At 44.4% G+C, this 20,982-nt stretch overlaps 1 protein-coding gene across 4 annotated transcripts in view; it reads left to right on the forward strand.

Annotated features, from left to right (window-relative positions):
- KIAA1958 overlaps positions 1–20,982 on the forward strand; it is a 139,647-nt gene that overhangs the window by 80,824 nt on the left and 37,841 nt on the right. Inside the window, exon 3 of one of the 4 annotated variants that reach the window (XM_084750152.1) lies at positions 15,759–15,842. The exons of 1 other annotated variant lie outside the window; for it this stretch is intronic. In XM_084750152.1, coding sequence (XP_084606278.1) covers positions 15,759–15,842 — 84 coding nt within the window. Of the gene's footprint in view, positions 1–15,758; positions 17,782–20,982 lie in introns of those variants that run through there. 2 more of the 4 variants (XM_084750149.1, XM_084750150.1) reach the window with 2 other exon arrangements.

A 20,982-nucleotide genomic window follows, 5' to 3' on the forward strand; every position in this document is an offset into this window, starting at 1 on the left:
GGGTGTTTTGCATGTATGTGTTTGCACCCATGTGTGTTCTTAGTTCCCATGGAGGCCGGAGGAGGGTGTTGGATCCTCTGGAACTGGGTTTATGGATGGTTGTGACCCACCATGGAAGTGCTGGGAATGGCACCTGCGTGGTGCTCTGGACGATCAGCCAGGGCTTTAACCCGGAAGCATCTTTCCAGCCCTCCAGTGTATAGTTTACCCCCCACCTTCCCCCTCTGATCCCTCCTGGACTCTTCCCCATGTCTGCCTCCCAACTTCATCGCCTTCCTTTTCCCTCAGAAACTTACCAGTTCAGCCAGTGCTACCCATGCGCACATGGGCTTGGGGCCCCCACCAGGGCATGGGCATCCTACCAGTGGCCTCACCCCAAAAGAAAAGCGACTATTCCCTTACTAGCCCCCGACTGCTAATAGCTCCTCAGCTAAAGGTGCGGCCCTCACAAGCCCCTCCCTGTGGTTCTGGAGTTTTGACTCACTTGATCTTGTACAGTCGTCATAGCTGCTTGAGTTTATATGCGTGTGATAGCCGTGCCGTGTCCATAAGGCACTTCGCAGCATTTCCCCCATCTTCTCTGGCTCGTACGTTGCTGTCCCCTCTTGGATCATATTCCCTGAATGTTTGAGTTGTAAGGCAGTTTAATGTAAATGTTCCATTTTAGGGCTGAGCACTAACTCACTTATTCTCAGTTCTTTGACCAAGTAACGAGTCTCTGCATCAACTGGGTGACTGTCCAAGATTGAGAGCAGCGGAAATGTACGGACATAAGCCAAATGTTTAGAAGGCAGTTTGACAATATGATGAGTGAGCAAAATAATAGCAAGTTTCCCAGGATGCAGTTGATTTCCTAATTCTAGTCTCGTTCCTCATTCCCTGTTCAGACACATATTATTTGTCCACCCAGATTATAAAGTGGTTTCATAGCTTATCAACTCTGGGACTTCGTTTGTTGTCTTTGCATGTGTGTCTAAGTACTTTACTCCTGTTTAAGGCTGGGTAGTGTCCATTGCACAGGCCTAGCCTCTCATCATCTGTGGCCGTTAGGGAACACTCAAGCTCAAGGGGTTTAATTAATTCATTAAAAATTTAATTAATCCTAGCACTCAGGGAATCAGAGACAGGGTTCCTCTGTGTACATTGGCTGTCCTGGACTCACTGTGTAGACCAGGCTGGCCTTGAACTCACAGAGATCCACCTGCCTCTGCCTGGCAAACTGTATATGTAGTACCTCTGTGTTTGTCATCTTGAGCTGCTGAATTGTTTTCCTCAATGGTTGTGCCATTTTACTTGCCATCGGCATATGTGGGTCTAACTCCTAGATCCTTGCAGACGGGTGTTGCGCTCTGCCTTTAACTACCACCAGTCAAAACTGGGCTGAAGTGCTGTGTCTCATTCTGCTTCCAACTGACGGTTCTCTGATGAGTGACAGACTTGAGCATATTCACTGTTTTGGCCATACTTAAATAATAATTTAAAAACATTAGAAGCGTCTGTGTGTTTTTCACTCAGCTCAGCAATCACTAATAAATCCCACTGCCTTGAGTATAATTATGTATATATAAGTGAACCATTATTCACCTCTTTCTTCGTCTCAAATGATTTATAGGAACAAAGTTGTTGATTTCCCTATAGAAGTACATATAGCTCATAATAATTGAAGAATAATAAAATACAAGTACAAAATAATACTGAAATGGTAAAGGAATGTTGTTGGGCAACACAGCTCAGTGCTCTGCAGTAGAGTGACACAGTGATTTGTTGTAGCACCTGAAGAAAATATTTGATTTCCTGTTTTTTATTTAGACTAAGAATTCAACTTCATTGCTTTTTAATATATTGAATGACAACAGGGTGGATGGAGAGACAATGAGGGGGGCATCACTAATAATTTCTCACCAGTGATCTGTGTGTATGAAAATGTCATAATGAAACTCATTATTTTGTATGCCAGCTAGAAAAGGTAATTTCAAAAAATCCGATTTTACATATAGAGATGTACAATCAATAATATTTGAAGGCCTCTAACATAGTCAGTAAATAAAGCAGCTAAGAATAGATGAGAGTTAACATAAACTTAAAATACTTATTTTAATGCCTATATTTCATTCAGCAGGAAAAATTACTTGATACAAAATTATAATTTATTGTTTCTGTGACTTTGAGATTTGGCTCAAAGCACACAACTATGTAGTTAAAAATTTTTAAAACTATATATATTTTTTAAACACTGTCTGGAATCTTATTTTATAGATTTATAGTCTGGAGTATGCTAAGGTTTATGTAATAGTCATTAGCACTTTAACACTTTGAATACTATTGTAATTAATGCTTCTAAATTGTTCCCTATTATGAGAAACAGTCATCTCCCTGTTAAGAGCCTTGTTTTTCTCTGTTGCTTGTATTTATAACTAAGTGATAGAATACTAACCTACAGAGAAAAATTTGATTTTTCATTTTACAATGAAGTTTTCTAAAATGTGCTTTATTGTCACCACTGACCGACTTAGAGAAATTAGCATCTTCCCTCTGTCCATTTAGGTTATTGCTTCTTGGGTAGAATTTAATGAATATTAATAACTCAATTCAGAAGGAGGTAATTTATTAGAGTTTTATACATTTCCATTTTTATGTTATTTGTTTTCCTTGTGCTTTATGCACCATACATCTTTTACTTCAGGTTGATTAATATCTGCTTTTTGGTTTTTACATTATTATGCATTCTCTATACAAGATGTCTTCATATTTTTATTTGTACTGACTAAAATATGCAGCATATAAATGAGGTGTAAGCAGAGAGGAAGCAATGGCGTCCAGTCAGAAGTGTCTGTTGTTTGTGCAGTGGATATCGTGTTTCATGCCCATCATATGTTACCTCGTGTCCTGTTTGCTCTCAGCTGACCAGCTCCTGACGGGGACGTTTGCCCTCTTCAGTTCTGTTGTACTGAGGACAGAGAGCAACTATTGGTTTTTTTGAGGTGGGTCTCACTATATAGTCCTGGCTGTCCTGAAACTTACTATGTAGACCAGGCCAGCCTGTAATTTACAGGATTCCTTCTGCCTCTGCCTCCCAAGTGTCATGTCCTGGCGACAAAGAGCGCTGCTTACTGACCTTCCCCACCCCTTTCAGGATGAGGGGATGTTGACTAGAGAGTGTAAAGCAGAGGCAGTAGCAGACGGGCTTATTTATCCCTCTAATGGCTCGTGATCATTCATCTCTCACAAGGCTGTGGTAATAGAATGCATCACTTTACAGATGAAGAAACTAAGTCACGGGGAGATGAAAGCAACTGACGGTCACACTGTCAGCACAAGTGGGAGGTGTGTGGTTGTGACCCTGGGTGTCTGGTGCCCAGGCTGTGCTCTTGACCACACAGCTCTCTTGTGACTCAGTGTCCTCCTTAGCTGCAAAGTGGTGTGCTACACCCGGACCAGCATCTTCTCCAAAAGGCTCACTGCCAAAGCCCCTTCTCTTCCTAACTACTTGACTTGTCCTCACAGAAGAGATGACAGTCGGGCTTTAGCAGCCGCAGTGCACATTCTCAGGGGCACTTGAAGCTGTGCCTCCCACGTAGAAGCACTGAAGGTATTTTTTTTTTTTTTGAAAGTTGAAGCACATATACAAATAGTAAAATTTCCAGAAAGAGCCTGGCACGGTGGCACACGCCTGTAAACCCAGCACTCGGGGAGGCAGGGGCAGGCAGATTGATCTATAAAGTGAGTCCAGGACAGCCAAGACTACACAGAGAGACCTGTGCAAAACAACAACAACAATAAAAACTCCTCCCCCCCCCGCCCCCCGCCAAAAAAAAAAACAAAAAACAAAAAAACAAACGGAAAAGAAAGGAAGGAAGAAAAAAGAAAAGAAAGAAAGAAAGATTTCTAGAAAGGAAAGGGACACACGGCCTGAGAGGTGGCTCAGCAGGTAAAAGTACCTTGTCACCCGTCCTGGCGACATGAGTCAGTCTCTAAGATCCACATGCTATAAGGAGAGAACTGATTCCCAAACACTGCCGTCTCACCTCCACATAAACACTCTGACACACACATTCACCAAATGTAATAATAGCATCATTTTCAGAAGAGTAAGACATGACTTTCTGTTTGCTTTTGGCTTTATTTTTTCTTACAGTTTTAGTGTGTGTGCTCTGATGCTCAAATTAATTCACTTAACTATTTATCAGTGCCTGCTAATCACGTCTTCAGTCATGGGTGAGCCCATGGTGAAAACAAAAAGCCCCTTATTTCATGACGCTTATACTATACGGTCGAATCACAGGTGTCGTCAGATAAAATCACAGGTGTGCAATACACAGTTACAGATGCTGTGGTAGGCGTGAGGACCAGCTGGGGCAGGACGGTTTGGGAAGGTTCCCTGAGGAGAGCAGCGCCTGAATGAGAATGCAGGCCGAGGCCATGAGAAGGAGGACTCGTGTTGTGCAAGCCCTCAAACAGAGGCACTGCCCCGTGAGGAGAGGAGAGCATTTGAACACACGCACGGGTGCCGCTGTGGGCTGCAGTGAGGCGTGGGCTGCGGAGGTGGAGCAGGCTTTACGGTAGGATTTCAGGGGGTTGGCAGGGAACAGTATGGACAGGCGTGGAAGTTAGAAGACTTACTCTTTTTTTTTTTTTAACTTTTTATTGATCCTTGTGAATTTCACATCACGCACCCCAATCTTACCCATCTTCCTGTCCCTTCGTATCTGCCCTCTGTCCTTGCAACCTCTGCCAAAAGGAAAACAGAATCTCACTGTGGAAGCTGTAGTGAGGTAGACAGTATACCCTTTTGTCCACGCATCTTCACTTAGAAATGTTCGTTGCCATGAGTCATTGGTCTGTTTCGAGGCCTCTGGTTTCTACTACACTATCAATACTGGACCCTCGCTGGGACCCCTCGGATACCCTGTTGTTGCCCTGAATCATGGAGATCCTGCAGCTTTGGATCTGCAGACTGGCTCCTTTACTTGGTCCACACTTTGTAAGTGGTGTAGATATTGGGGTGGGCCAACTCAGAGCCCTGGATCTGGGCCTGGCTTAGTAGCTGAGTTGGTCATCCTGTCAGCTCCCCTGCACCCACACCACCAGGGTGAGTTCTCCAGCACTGCCCAGGCTAGCTCGCCCAATACAGCAGTAGACAGCAGGCAGGGCCAGCTCACCAGCATCCCCTACCACCAGGACCAGCTCTCCTGTGCTGCCAGGCTCCCTCTCCCTAGTGCACAGCCCTTGGACATCAACATGGTCCCATGCTGCAGCCCACGCCAGGCACATCTGCATGGCCTTTGGTGGTAACATGAGCCACAGACATTGACACCAACTCTCACCACTACGTGGCTGTGGACCCAGATAGGGCCCTCAGCAGCAGCACGGCCGGGAGGTCACCGCGGCCTCAGGTGGCAGGGCAGGCTACAGCTGTTACAACAGGCTGTTTCTCTCCTCTCCTGTTCCACCACTTTTCATAAGTGCTCAACTTACTTTGCTCTTGTCCCCCATCGCTCCAGCACACACTTGTCCACTGTAGTGGCTCCCTGTGTGCTCCCTAGAAGGCTTGTCCTTGCTGCAGTGTGGAGAACAGTTGGATCAGCACGGTAGTGGGCATAGGAAATGCTTAGAGCCACTTAAGGAGGGATTTGAGTCAGCTGTGGATAGTAGAGTCCATTCCAAATCCTTCCGCAGCCCTGAGTGATCAAAAGGAATGTGTCAGCAATGGTAACTGAGCCAGGACATGTTAACAGTGCTTTTTCTCTTGAATATATGACAAAGCAATATTGCCAGAGAAAAATAAAATAGGATACAAAAGGAAAACAAAGCCTGTAATTAGGACAGAATGGACTCTGCTCTTGGTAGTTAATGGGTAGTATTTGTAATTAAATTTTACATTGAGGGCTGAGGGTGTGGGTAGAATATAACTGGAAAATCAAAATGTATCCAAAGACAGTCTCTCGGTGATGGATTTATGGACAGGGTTTTGGTGTGTGTGGGTTTTGTTTGTCTTGTTTTTATTGTTGTTTTAATCTTTGCTATATTTTTCATTTCCTGAGGGGAAAATTATATTATCTTAGAATCTCTTTTCATATATGAATAGTTACTCTTTCAAACCATTTCTTTCTCTCTCTCTTTTTTCCCCCAAGACAGGGTTTCTCTGTGTAGCCTTGTAGACCAGGCTGGCCTCAAACTCATAGCAATCCGCCTGCCTCTGCCTCCCAAGTGCTGGGATTAAAGGTGTGCACCACCACACCTGGCAACCATTTATTTCTTTAAAGTTCAGTTCCTTAGAAATTAGAAATTAGGCACTCACAGCAAATTCAAGAGTTTGCCAGCTCCCTAAGGTGCAGTGCTGTCAAGACTAAATTTCTCAACTATGCAGAGACTAATTTTTACTTTGGGAAATAATTTACTATTGAATTTCTTAACGTGTTTCTTTTAGGAATCATGTTTAAAGCACTGGAAAACGTGTGGGTTGGTTGAGAATGTCTGTGTAAGATATTGTGCTGTACATGTAAACCAGTATAAAGTGACCTGTAAGAGGCTGCGTGAGGGCACAGCCAAGCCTTCGTTCCTGAATCTGGGAAATGCAAATGCTCACTCTACAGTGGATCTGTGTCTTCAGCCAGTGCCTCAAGTCTTGGAAAGTGAGAGTGGAAAAGCAAGATTGGTTTCGGAAATTGTGTGTGCTGTGTTGTTGTTCAACGTCTGCTGGCAGCAGCTCACTGTATATTTTATATATTACACCAGTGGCAGATATTCAGACACATCAGAAGGTCCTCTTGATTCAGTGTCTGGCAGTATAATAAAAAGGTGGGGGTTCTCTGGTCTCTAATAAGCTATATCTCAATGGGCCCTGTCACGCTCTGTGAACAGCCCACAGGATGATGTATTACATTAATTACCGACGTGGGGCGTTCATGCCGTTAAGCCTGCAGATGCAGCCGCATTCTGAGGGTGATTTAAGAGTACATTTCAGCCAGAAGGAGAGTGCTTCTTATCGTGATTAACGCCATACAATATTTATTCTCCTTTTCTTCTTTTGCCTGTGCTTTGGAATGCTTAGTTTCTTTCCATGGGTGGGGATTAACTTTGAGATTTAAGCCTTTTCTAGTTTGTTTTTAAGCCTGTTGGATGATCTCCTTTTTGCCTTTTAGTGTCTTTATTTTGTTATTTTAAAAGGCCACAATTCTCAGAAGAGAGAAATCTACGATTATACCATTGTTTAATTCTATACTGAACTCATTCAGTCACGTACCTTGTCTCATAGTGACACCATAAAGCTGGGGAATAAATGGTCTCCAAAAAGCTGCCTAAGATATAAATTCCAGTTCACAGCTGCCCATAACAAAGTATTTGCTTATACAGGAATGGCTTAGGGAAATTAGCTAATGTTTTGTTACAAAAAAGTAGCAACAGTGGAACTCAGTTGAAGTGTTTGTGGTGCTGGCGATCAAACCCAGGACTTACTGCTCGACAAGTGCTCTGCCACTGAGCTGCACCTGCTGCTAGCATAGGGAGATGCAGGCTCCCTATGGTGGATCCCTGTTCTAAGTAGCTGTGTGTTTAGAAGGTTGAACTTGATACATTGTGTACCCAACACGGAGCTAAGTAATATTCTTTGCTATCTTACCCAACTCCCATACAACTCTTAAGAGATACAATTAAAAGCACTTCAGTTAAGGAAACTAAGGCTTAGTTTAAAAACAGACATGGTTTTATGTAGCTCAGCTCAAGCAGTGCTTCTAAGATTGGAAGGGCGTTATGTTGGCAAAGATCTATTAACCAGTGGCCACATTGCCTATGGTAGGTGCATGGGGCCAAGTAGATTAAGATTCAAACATGGACTTGCAGTTAGTTAAGCAGTATTTAATTTAAGATTGATTCCAGGCTGGGCTTGGTGGCACATACCTTTAATCCCAGAATTTGGGGAGGTAGAGGCAGGAGTATCTCTGTGAGTTCGAGGCCAGCTTGGTCTACAAAGCAGGTCCAGGACAGCCAAGGCTACACAGAGAAACCCTGTCTCAACACCTCCCTTCCCCCCAGCCAAAAAATAAAAAAAAAAAAAGGAATGATTCCAGGGCTGGAGAGTTGACTTGGTGGTTAAGAGTGTGTACTGTATTGGGCACCTATACGATGGTTCACAGCTGCTGGTAACCGCAGTTCTGAGGGATCCAGCCCCTGCTTCTGGCCTCCTTAGTCACGTGCATGACCAGTAATGTACAACATGCACAACAGCAAACAAGCCTCCTCAGTGTTCAGCAAGTGTCTTGCCTGGGAGGAGGAAGAGGCCTTCCCAGGCACTCAGAGTGTGCACTCGTGGGCCACACGTGTGTTAGAACCAGCTGGGGACTTGTCAAAATGCAGTGTACTGTACCCTGATAGGCTTAGTTAATTCCATGCTATGGTTTCACCCCTACCTCTCAACATACAGCTTTGTGGTCTGATTTAATTCATATAGAAATGATTACTGGCACAGGTAAGAAAGAACCAGGCCTTTTCCATCCACTTCAGACCCCTGTGTTGATTCCATACAAAATTTTGTAGTCCTGCTGTTTTTTCCTAAATTTCTGCTGAGGAAGTTCTCCAGAGGCTGTGTAGTCACATGGTGTGCCTATCCAGAATCGTAAGCAGGTGATGGATGCCTCTGAGTTATTTGTGCCTCAGTAAAAGATACTATCAAAAAATCCTATTAGATGAAGTACTTTGTAGTTTCAAGTTTTATGTTCTCCAAAGGTGTGTGTGTGTGTGTGTGTGTGTGTGTGTGTGTGTGTGTGTGTGTGTGAATGAAATGTGTTTTACTACAATCAGAAAAGATTAACCAAGCATAGACATAATTTGCTGGTCAAAGAACTGCAATATGAGAGATGCCTGGCTTCATTTAATGATGTTAACACCCTAGCCTGGGTTTCAAGTTTTAGCAAAAGGCAGAAAGTAGGAAGGAACAGGCTTAAAAAAGAAGAAATCCAGTGACTTTTTAATGTATTTTATAGCAATTGTAAAATTATATCACAATTTATTTTTTACATTTAAGGCAAATATAGCTTACTGTTGTGGCTATTAAGAGCTATTGCTGTTTTTAAAAAATGAAGTGTAAGCCAGGCGTGGTGGCGCACACCTTTAATCCCAGCACTCGGAAAGCAGAGGCAGGTGGATCTCTGTGAGTTCGAGGCCAGCCTGGTCTCCAAAGCAAGTCCGGGACAGTCAAGGCTACACAGAGAAACCCTGTCTCAAAAAACAATGATAACAACAACAACAACAACAAAAGTGAAGTGTTGCCAAGTAAGTTTTTATACCCATTAACAAATGAAATTTAGGTTGTTTGTTTCCTAAGATTGTCAAACAGGGTTCTTATTTCTCCACAAAGAAAGTCATAAGAAATTTGTTTCTTTCAAACAAGATGTCTCTATGAAGGAAGTACCTTGTCAACCTTATGCTGTCAGTACATTATCTTTAGAGTAAAGATCAGAAAAGGAAGAGGAAGCTGTCACCCACTTTTATGGATACATACATTCTGATACAACCTTGTTAAAGCATTATTTGTTTTCTTACCCTGATAAGATGAAGATGTTATCTTGTAGCAGTTTTTGTTGTTTGTTTGTTTTGGGGGATTGGGGGGGTGTTGAGTTTGTGTGTTTGTTTGAGATGGTTTTATTATGTAGCCTACACTGGTCTTAAACTCACAGGCTTGTACTACTAGGCTCATCAAGCAATTTATAGTGATGGCTGGTAATTCTAATTTCCTAGGGAAATATCCCTGAGGAAAACTACTCGGGCCTCTTATGCCATTTCATACCATCATGGATATTCAATACCACCAGCTCTGACCCCAGCTGACTGTTAACAGTCCTACAGAAGGATCAAGTCAGCATGTGAGGTCTGATTGTGACACCACACATTTAAACCAGTGCCCCTTGCTTTGTTCTTAATGCTTTCTAAATGCAGTCAGCACAGTTGATCCAAGTAATACACAGTGTTCTCAGGAACTGTCCTTTCACCTTGAGTGCTGACTCAGCTAACCACCACTTACTGAGCACTGTTACTTCTCGGACGCCTTCTCAGACTTTTGAGTGATAACGCGTTGAGGTCCAAGGAGTCAGCTGCGCAGAGAGAGGCAAATTGGAGGGTGACAGATGATGATGGTCGGTGGTCACAGCAGAGTAAGGGACAGCAGAGGTGGGAAATGGCTGTGGGTCTGTTTATTGATTTAGACAGGACCTCTGGCAGAACCTTTTGACATTTGGTGGTTCTCGGCACTTAGCGTCGTCTCTGTGGTTGTCCCTCTGGTCTCGCTTTCTCCCCATTCAGACTGTCCCCTACCCTGAACACCAGGCGGCACTTTATGATCACGAGCTCATGTGCTCTTTCTCATCTTTGCCCTTTGCTCAAGCAGTTTTCTCAGGCATGCTCCACCCTCCTTTGTTGCTTGATCAAACGGTATCTGACCTTCCAGAACACTTTGCACTCCCTCCGAGGATGGGCAGTAGATGAAGCTCCCTCACGACGTAGGCTTGACAAGATCTCATCTCCTGCAGCCCCTGCAGCGCTTCCCGGGGCCCTGCGTGTGATGTCATCCTCACAACAGTTAAGGGCTGGCCTTTTTACCCATGGAAATCCTTCAAATGCTGGGGTCTTAATGATGCCCACGAGTGTGGACTCATTGTTGATTCCAGCCTCAGCTTCCTACATATAAATCTGCTCACTACATATTTTGTTTTTCAAATGTAAAATGTATTCTTATTTAATAAGCTCATGGGCTTATTGTTTACTAGTTTATAGAGAATTAGAACATTCCTTTACTAAGTGAAAAATGAGACAAACTACTCTTTGTTGTACATGAAACTAATAAAGGAGAAGTTAACCATCAGGAATGGTTCACTATTGCTGCAGATACATTGCTTTAATAACAGCACATAGAGATGCCACAGCTAAGTTTGTGCTAATTTTAAATTTGATGCAGCAGCAACAGAAGCAGATAAGTCTGGTTTAAATCTAACATAGATCTCAAAATAAATGAAAACATAAGATACTGCACTAGTTATGTGTGCTTCCATGCCATCTCCTTAACAAGGGAGAAAATAATTGGATTAATGGAGCATGGGGAGGGTGTAAACCCCTGACTCGGGCTGTGAGGAACTTCAAAATGTCCTGAAAATGCTGGTGTTCTTCAAGCACTCGGGCTAGTATAGTAAAGATTGACTTTGGTTATGGTCCTCCCACTAGATGCTAAATCCGCCAAAGCAAGAGCTGTGTACATTGCACTTGTTGACCAGGCCACTCAGTTCCTGACCTGTCACTTGTGAGGTGGCCCAACTTGCTGAGGTTTCAGGCTGCTGCCCAGGTGGGTTGGAGGAGACTGGGTGGAAGGTGAAGCTTTGTAAGATAGCTCCTTAGATTCGATCCTAAATTACACACTAGGGTGCACGCGCGCATTATGCATATAAGCTGGTGGAAGCTGTAGGAGACATTATTTTCATCCCTGCAGATTTACATGATTTACATATTTGATCTAGGAGCTAGGGACATAGCTCCTTTGGCAAGCATGAAGACCCGAGTTCAGATCCCCAGCACGAGTGTATAAACAGTTGGGTGTGGCATTGTGTGCTCAGAATCCCATTCCTGGGAGGCAGAGACTAGGCCAACCAGGGTAGCAGATTGGTGAGCTCTGAGTGCAGTGAGGGGCTCTGGCTTGAATCAAGTGGAAGGGCTGGAGAGATGGGTGGATGCCAGAATGAATTTGAATCCCAGAACTAAATCTAGGTCTGATGATGAGCATCCTATTGCAGTGAAACGGGAGAAGATGCTTGTGGGCCAGCCAACCAGCTATACACAGTGGGGAACTGCCTCAAGGTAGAAGAAAAACCCCGAGGTTGTCCTCTGACCTCTGCATGTGCACCCACACTCGTGCAGATGAGTATGCACATACCTCATACACACAAGTATAAGGAGGGGAGCAGCTGAAGAAGCAACCTCAGGCCTACACCAAGTACTGTGCTGCACACACTGAACACAGTGAACAGGAACACACACAGCTACAGAAAGCGAGCACTTGCTCTAATTAGAAGAAATAATCTGTTTCTACATGTTCTTGGCTGCCATACTCTGGGCCGTTGGAGCTTACGAAGATGCTGGATTCCTGTGCAATGGACCGTTGCTCCGCATAGAGGATGAAGTGCCTGCAGATGCACAAGCATGGGTGAGCCGAGAACAAAGAAGCCAGAGCCCAAGTTCCACTCAGGCATTATAGCAGTCGGCCAGCCAAACTGTGACATTTCAAGCCAGGAGAGCAGCTTCCTTGGAGCCAGCATATGATGGAAGAAGGAATGTTCTGAGATGGCTGCTAGGCTCACAGGTGAAGACCCTTGGTCAAAGTTGTGAGCACTTAATGACTGTATCTGTGTATGTCATACCTAATTATAAACCTTAAAAGGAGTGGAGCGGAAACTTTTCTAAAACTAGAGGTGAATGCATGATACTTGTCGTTGTTTTGTTTTACTATTGACTTTCTCTTACTTGATTTTCTTATTAGCTGACTATTTATTACTTGTACAGGGTTTGAGAACTATCTCTTTGCCCAGAGTGAGGGCTTTCCTACCCTTCCAGCTGCCTCCTGTGGTGCATTCCCAGCTGCTGGAAAAGGCAGGCAGGGCCACAGCTCTCTTGGGCTGGTCTCCAGCAGATGCAGCGTGGTTCTTTTTTTTTTTTTTTTAATTTATTTATTCAGATTACAACTCAATTGTTATTTCATCACTTGTATCCTCTCATTCTTCCCTCCCTCCTTCCCTCTTTCACCCTATTCCCTTCCCCTAGGTCTGTGACTGAGGGGGACCTCCTCCCCCACTATATGGTCATAGGCTATCAAGTCTCATCTCGGTAGCCTGCTTATCCTTTCTCTGAGTGCCACCAGGCCTCCCCACCAAGGAGAAGTGGTCAAATATGGAGCACCATAGTTCATGTCAGAGTCAGTCCCCGCTCTCCACAAAATTGTGGAAAATGTCCTGTCCATTGGGTAAATCAGAGTAGGGGTTCGAAGTTTACTATTGTATTGTCCTTGGTTAGCGCAGTAATTTGAGCAGACCCCCCTGGGCCCCGATCCACCCGTCATGATGTTCTTCTTGTTCTTAACTTGGCTTCAGACCCAACCGAAACGAGGGAAAGCCTTGCAAGAAGGATTGAGCTGAGGATGACTGGAGGCGGTCAGCTCAGGGTGGTTTAGGTTGGAGCTGAAAATGTGGCAGAGAGGCACATGTAGGAGAGCTGGCCCGGGCTAGGACTGTGTCCTGTGAGGACTCTGCAGCACATGAGCCCACTTACAGCCATCTCACCAGCTGCCCTGCAGCAGGCTGCCCGTGTGCCTCGGTGTCTTGCTCACATGCCCTGAAATCATCTCCCACCTTTAAATCAACACTGAACCCGTGTGTGTGTGTGTGTGTGTGTGTGTGTGTGTGTGTGTGTGTGTGTAAAGGAGGTAGACGTAATGAATATTTTACAAACTAAAAACGAGTGCTGGCCAAGTAATCAGTGAGTCTTGATGGGATTTGACGCAGTGGATTTCAGGGGACAGTGTAAGAGCCCACATGAATGCTGAGGGGCTGGAAGTTTTCCCCGTGAAGTTGCCTGTATTTGCTTATTTCCTGGAAAACCTTCGAAGTTTGAAGACTGGGATTACAAATTTGCATAAGCAGCCAGAGTAAACACAGGCTGGCTTCTGACTTTATGTGTAAAGCAGGAAGTGGCGGATAGAAGGTTGCACTCTACCCCTGCTTCTTTGTTTTTACTGGAGAGAGAGGGCCGCCTTCACTGTGAATGTATAAGCAGTTACGACTACAAAGAGAGAGACTGAACGTTAAACTGGTGAACCATGACGTCTGTGCACTTGAATTTTGGAAATGTCATCTTTCAGGTGTGCCCGTGTACACAAGAAATTCGGAAATCTGTCTTGGAATTGTCGTTTAAAAATAACATGATTATTCATAGATACATAGTAATGTGTGGTAATGTCTTATAAAAAAGTAGTATCCTGTGAATGAAATTCAGCATATTAAAATATTTCAATTATTGAGTATAGTAATTACAAAGAATTCCACTGAGCAGTCTTACAAATTAACCTGAAGTTTTTCTCCCTATATATTTTCAATAAACAAAATGCTATTGCCTTATACCCAAGAGTCCTAAGTTGTATTTTTTGTTGTTTTAAATTATCTTCTGGGCTTCCCTCTTTAAAAAACCAACTTTATTGCTTACTAGTAGACAGGCTTGTTTCCATTGTATAATTTTAGTTTGGATTTCTGAGTTTTGTCTGGACCATGTTTGACATACAGAACAGGTATTTTTAAACCAAATTTTCTTTTTCTTTTCCTTCTTCTTCTCCTTCTTCTTCTTCTCCTTCTTCTCCTTCTCCTTCTTCTTCTTCTTCTTCTTCTCTTCTCCTTCCTTCCTCCTTCTTTCTTCTCCTTCTTCCTTTTCTTCCCCTTCGTTTTCCCCTTCCCCTTCCTCTGCCCCTGTCCCTGCCCCTTCCTCTGCCCCTCCCCCTGTCCCTGCCCCTTCCTCTGCCCCTCCCCCTGTCCCTGCCCCTGCCTCTGCCTCCCAAGTGCTGGGATTAATGTTAAGGTCTCAAGTTTAAATTAAATGTTTATTACCTTTTTTTTTTTTAATGGGAAAAACAGAGTTGACTTTCCTGAGTCTAGGTAGCCTTTGAATTTGAGACCCCTGTCTCCAGAGACGCTTAATTACAGGCTGATCCACCAGAACTTTGTTTACTCTGGTATGCTTTTGAGTCTCATCAGGAGTATAGGAGTATTGGCTAAAATGCAGGTTCGAGGCTTGCCATCACTCGTCTGTATTTGGTAAAGCATCCTAAGTTTGAAGCATGGTAAAGTGTGAGGCCTGCTGCCTCGCACCAGTGCCACATAATGGAAGGTCCCTAGTTTATGCTGCAAGTCCTTCAGGCAGAAGGCAGATAACAAGTCAGAAAACATACCACTGAACCAGGCCCTTTCTTTCACTTCATTTATAACGTTCACATTTTATTTTTCTTTTGTTATCATAAAGCTCTGTCCTGGTTTTCCTTTAAAATACCAGGTAGATTCTGTTCACTTAATTACAAACTGTTTTGCTGCCATAGGAATACTTAGAAGTTGTGTTGGCCTGAAATCCTATAGACCATTGCTAAAAAAAGACTTTCTAAAAAGAGGTCCAGTGATGTGTTACAGTAACAACAGTAGCAAATGCAGCCAGTGGAACCAGTGCTGCCTCCAGTTTCACAAATGAAGTGATTTTAACAGCTGGGGGACGGGGTGCCTCACTGCTACATAGGACAAATAGCACATTTCTGTCCCACTTTTTTTTTTTTTCCAAACAAAAAGACTATCTTCAGTTTCACCCTTTCTACAAACCTTCACTCAGTAAATTGTGTGACTCAGGGCTAGCAAGATGGCTCTGGAGGATAAAAGTGCTTGTCATCCATGGATTTGCACTACACTCAATCACACACATCATGCAGCACACCACACAATAATAACAAAAAATAACAAAATTTAACATTTTGAAACAAGTTCTCCCTTGCCACATCTTGTTCAGTACATTTGTGAAACTGAATTTGGCTTCAGTAGTGCAACAAGCCAGCCCATCGATACTGTTTATCACTGTTCTCTGAAGAATTGATCCTTCTTTCCCCTTTTCGTTATAAAGGAAACTTTATTTTCAGAGTAGCAAGTGCATTGTGTGAACTCATCAACACCCTCTCTGTCCCTCCCCTCCCCCGTTTGTTGCAGACCAGGATGAAAGAGCAGCTGAGCTCAGCAGGGAGCAGAACGAGAAAACCATCCGGAGCACGCAGACTGCGCTCCGCAACTTCCGGGAGTTCCTCATCTCCAAGTACCCTTCCGAAACCAGAGAGATCTATGTCATCCCTTGCAAGGAGCTAGATGCCTACCTTGCCTCCTTCTTCGTGGATGCCAGGCAGAAGGATGGGTCTGAGTACGAACCCAACAGCTTGGCGAACTACCAGTGTGGGCTGGAACGGTACCTGAAAGAGCACAGGTACGGCTACAGCATCACTCGGGACAAGGAGTTCAAGCGTTCCCAGGAGGCCCTGAAGCAGAAGCAGATCGAGCTCCGCTGCAAAGGGAAAGGCAACAAGCCACACAAGTCCATGAAGCTCACCTTTGCCGACGAGCTCATCCTGCGCAAGAGGGGACTGTTGAGCAGGTACAACCCGGAGGGTCTGCTCAACCTTGTTTGGCTCAACAATACAAAAGCTTTCGGGCACTGCACAGGCTTCCATGGATCCACCTTGAAATGGGGCGATATCCGCCTGCGGGTCACAGAAACTGGGCTCGAGTACTTGGAGTGGATGGGCCAGGACACTGGTGATCTGAATGCCAAGACCAAGAGAGGAGGGGCAGACTCACGAGTCTACGCCACCCAGCACGCCCCGCAGACCTGCCCGGTGCAGGACTATAAGGAGTACGCCCAGCGGCGGCCTCCCGCAATGCGCTATGAGGACGCCCCCTTCTACCTGTCCATCAAGCCGGTCGTGAATTTGGCAGCTCTTCACTGGTACAACTGTCAAGCCCTTGGCAAGAACAAGCTAGCCAAGATGGTGAAGACCATGTGTGAGAAGGGCAACATCCCTGGCAGGAAAACCAACTTCAGTGTCTACCAGAGCTGTAGCACCTTGTCTGAGGCCCAGAGCAACCAGCTGGTACTCATCTGCAACAACCTGAGCCAGCAGGCTGCCCAGTCGGTGGCCGGCCACTCCAACAGTGGCAATTTTATTGTCTCCTCTTACGACTCTTCCTCAGACACGGCCTGACCAGGTGGCTCGTTCAAGACCTCACTTTGGTTTCTGTGTCCCAAGAAACTCTCACTGTGTACTGCATTTCGCCACCTTCCCTGCCCTCAGTGCTGACTTTATATAATGCAAATCTATATTTTTCTTTTTACAGATAAGCCAATGGCAATAGTTTAGTATTCCCAACATAGCATTTATAGGCTTGAGACAAATAAGTGTGCTTGTGGGTGGTTACATACAATTGCTGTTACAGACTTGGCAAAACCATAGTGGTTCTCAGGCAGCAGTAGAGAAAGAATTCCGTTTTAAAAAAACATCAAAAAGGAAACCTAGAGTCATCCAAGACACTGTGTCCTCAACTCCTCCTCCCACCCCCCTCACTCTTAGTCTCCTTCATAGATGGGTTTATTTTTTTAGTTTTTAAAGATTCTGTATGAACCAGGAGGAGACAGCGTTCCTGCTCATGCAGAGTGCTGCTGCGCCAGATCTGATCCCGGGAGCAGCATCATAAGCTCAGCGTCAGGTTACTTTCTATATATTTTAGTATAGAGTGTTATCTGTGCCTCATCCTTCACCGTATTGGGGAACCCAACACTTACAGACCTTTTCTTTGGGGAGGGAGGTATAGGAGAAGGAGTAAAGGTGCCATTCTTTTTTGGAAGATATCTCACTTAAAAATAATATGCAAGGTCTGATACTGTGGGGGGAGGGGGCCATAAAAGACTGTTACATAGCTCATTTTTAGTGGTGTGCTTGGATCTGAATAGAATGTTCTTTGTCCCTAAATCAGTGTAAGTGAGTTTGACCATCAGATTTACAAGGAATTTAAAACTACCCAAAACCTTGAAATCTTTCTGAGTGTCAGGTTGTACATCAAGCATGAAAGGGAAGGTAGAGAGAGAACGGAGGCCCAGCTGAAGGTAGGGAGAGAACGGAGGCCCAGCTGAAGGTAGGGAGAGAACGGAGGCCCAGCTGAAGGTAGGGAGAGAACGGAGGCCCAGCTGAAGGTAGGGAGAGAACGGAGGCCCAGCTGAAGGTAGGGAGAGAACGGAGGCCCAGCTGAAGGTAGGGAGAGAACGGAGGCCCAGCTGAAGGTAGGGAGAGAACGGAGGCCCAGCTGAAGGTAGGGAGAGAACGGAGGCCCAGCTGAAGGTAGGGAGAGAACGGAGGCCCAGCTGAAGGTAGGGAGAGAACGGAGGCCCAGCTGAAGGTAGGGAGAGAACGGAGGCCCAGCTGAAGGTAGGGAGAGAACGGAGGCCCAGCTGAAGGTAGAGAGAGAACGGAGGCCCAGCTGAAGGTAGGGAGAGAACGGAGGCCCAGCTGAAGGTAGGGAGAGAACGGAGGCCCCACTGAAGAATCTGACACACTCGTGGAGACAGGACGCCGTGTCCTGTCACTGTGTCCAGGCATCAGTCCGGCTCTCTGCCCCCAGGGGTCCCGGGACTCTGCACTGCAGATCAAAGGAACATTGACACCCATTTTAAATCACAATATTTTGTTACCAGGGTTAGCAGAGCTCAAAGCATTCTGGAGTTTCTTTTCAGTAAATAGAAATGGCATTTATCTGTGATGCTCTGTAACTGTAATAGTCTTAGTTTAATATTTGATATGGTTTTTCCAGTTTTTGTTTTCCAGTCTTGAAGACTGTAGTAAATTATCAGTTAAGACACTTCAAAAATCAAGTAAATTTAGACATTAGAGCCATGATGAGGCCAAGCTGAGGTCCTTCTAATCCTGTGCAGTCAGTAATATATAAGGACTCTAAACCAGCACTGGTTGGTTACATCTGGCACCCAGTTGGGGCAAGTGTTTGTGTCTTCTTCTAATCAGCCTTGCAACTCACATAAGAGTATTTGTATTTTCATCATGAGATGGTATAAAATACCATCTACCTTCCAAGCTAATGTGCTTTAAAAAAAAAAACTGTCCAGAGCTCAGCCTTCTCAAGGCGAAGTGGGTCTGCATCAGTAAGTAATAAGCACACAAGGGCTTCGAGGCTGTGGCCTTTCAGTGCAGAAGTGGCAGGTCGGCCTGGGCCGGTGTTGGGTAGGAGTGACTCCGTGAGCTTGTCCTTCCAAGAGAAGCATTGTTAAGAAAAGATGTGTATATTTCCATACAAGCATTACCTAAATCCTGTGAACAACCTTAAAGAGAAAGTAATTTATCTTCATTTTAGAATGAAATATGATAAGTTGGCTACATGAAGAGTAGTCTGTCTTGTTTTTTTTTGTTTTGTTTTTGATTTTTGGTTTTCGAGACAGGGTTTCTCTGTGTAGCCTTGGCTGTCCTGGACTCACTTTGTAGACCAGGCTGGCCTCCAACTCACAGCGATCCACCTGCCTCTGCCTCCCGAGTGCTGGGATTAAAGGCGTGCGCCACCACGCCCAGCTTAGTCTGTCTTCTTACTCCCAAGCTTTTCCTATTCACCTTTTCCCAGCACGAGCTAGTTGTTGGTTTGGGTGGTTTGAGCCAGAAACAGGAACAGTGTCTTCCCTTTGCTGAAGGCTGGCTGGCTTGAAGGAATGCTGGACGATGTTTCATGGCTGCACGCTGGCCTCTAACCACCTCCCACTGCCTCTGCTTGAACACACAGCTGCTCTCTCCAGTCCCTCTGCAACACTTCCAGCCCACTATAAGGGAACTTTTTAAGGCTATTTTTATGTGGCATACCTGTCATTTTTAAGGTTTCTATAAAACTCTTATCTGAGACAGTTTTAAAATCCTGATTGTGTTGAAAGCAGAATGTTTGTTTTGAGGAAGAAGGCTTGTCACTGTGCTGCACTGCACTGCGCTGCGCTGCACTGCGAGGGCAGACTTGGACAGTTCCGAGGCCTTGCTGTGTTTGTTGAGGATTGACAGGGACATCTGTCCTGTTTAATCTTAAATACTATATTTTCATCAAGACAATTGCATCAGTAATGTGAATTTTTTTATTTATTTATGTTTTGCTGTGACAACTAACCAAATAGGAACACTGTGATATTTAGAGTAAGAAACCTTTTGAAAAATGGCTTACTAGAAGAAGCATAGCCAATTTAGAATCTCTTTAATTAAATTATAAAAGTCTGTGACTACCTCTAAATCATGTATTTTTAGCTAAACAATACTGAGGATATACCACTGCCAGATGACGCTTTTATCATTTGGAATTTTAACTTACAAAAGTATTCCACTCTGTGGCAGAGGTACATGCCAGCATTTATTATCGTTATTAGGGCTAATGTAGAATGTTTCATATATAACAAATGTCAACTATTAAATATTTATTACATAATTTTAACTATCTTAAATTTTTCTTGTTAATTCATTTTCTTCTAAGTTATTGTGTTGTATTTAGTTCTTTTTGATACAGGTTTCACAGTGTAGGCCTTAATGGCCTGAAACTTTTAACCCTCCTCAGCCCTCCATATCCTGAGTACTGAGGTTACAGCAACACTATACACAGCTTGTTTTCCCTAAATTAATGTATTGCCTGGCTACGGTATCCCACCTGCATTTTTTCTGACGTAGGTTAAGTCTCTGGTTTTTCCGTTAGGTTCTTAAAATAGTGAGAACTCTTGTATTAACTAACATCCATAGCCATGAAATCAGTGAGTTTATTGAGATGAAAATCTATGGTGACATAGGCAAATATTTATTGACTATCCAGTTGATGAGAAGTCTGTAAAGATGTATAAAATTCTTCCTGTTCTCAAAGAAAATGTAAAGACTCTGTAATAAGTTTCATTTTTGAGAGCCCAGGGGGAAATCTCTGTGCTGCACCTGTTCTGCATTGTCTTCCACACTTTGTGCTTCTACGGTTACTTAAGTCGTTGAATATTCCAGTTTGCTGCAGAGCGTGTCCCACTTTGAGTACTTTATGAAGACTTTTCATATAACTTCTCTTAAAATCAGTAACAAGGTGAAGCCATTTGTATACTATGCCTGTGCTCACAGGGGCACATGCACACCGGAGTGTAAGGATCTGTTGTAGCATTCCTTTGTTAGGACGTACACTGGGCCCCGAACCAGGGGCTTCCAGCTGCCCTTATCAGTGGTCATTTTTAGTGAGCATCGTCTGTAAGGGAGAAAATGGGATGGGCTGCCCATGTCCCAGAGTGAATGGGCGAGAGCAGCTGTCCCTCAAGGACATCTGGACCCGAGTCCTGGCCTTCACTCATGGCTGTTCCAGGCTTGGGCTCCTGCTAATTCTGTAGTAGGCT

The sequence above is a fragment of the Acomys minous genome, assembly GCF_964271855.1.
Source record: "Acomys minous genome assembly, chromosome: 1".
Taxonomy (NCBI): domain Eukaryota; kingdom Metazoa; phylum Chordata; class Mammalia; order Rodentia; family Muridae; genus Acomys; species Acomys minous.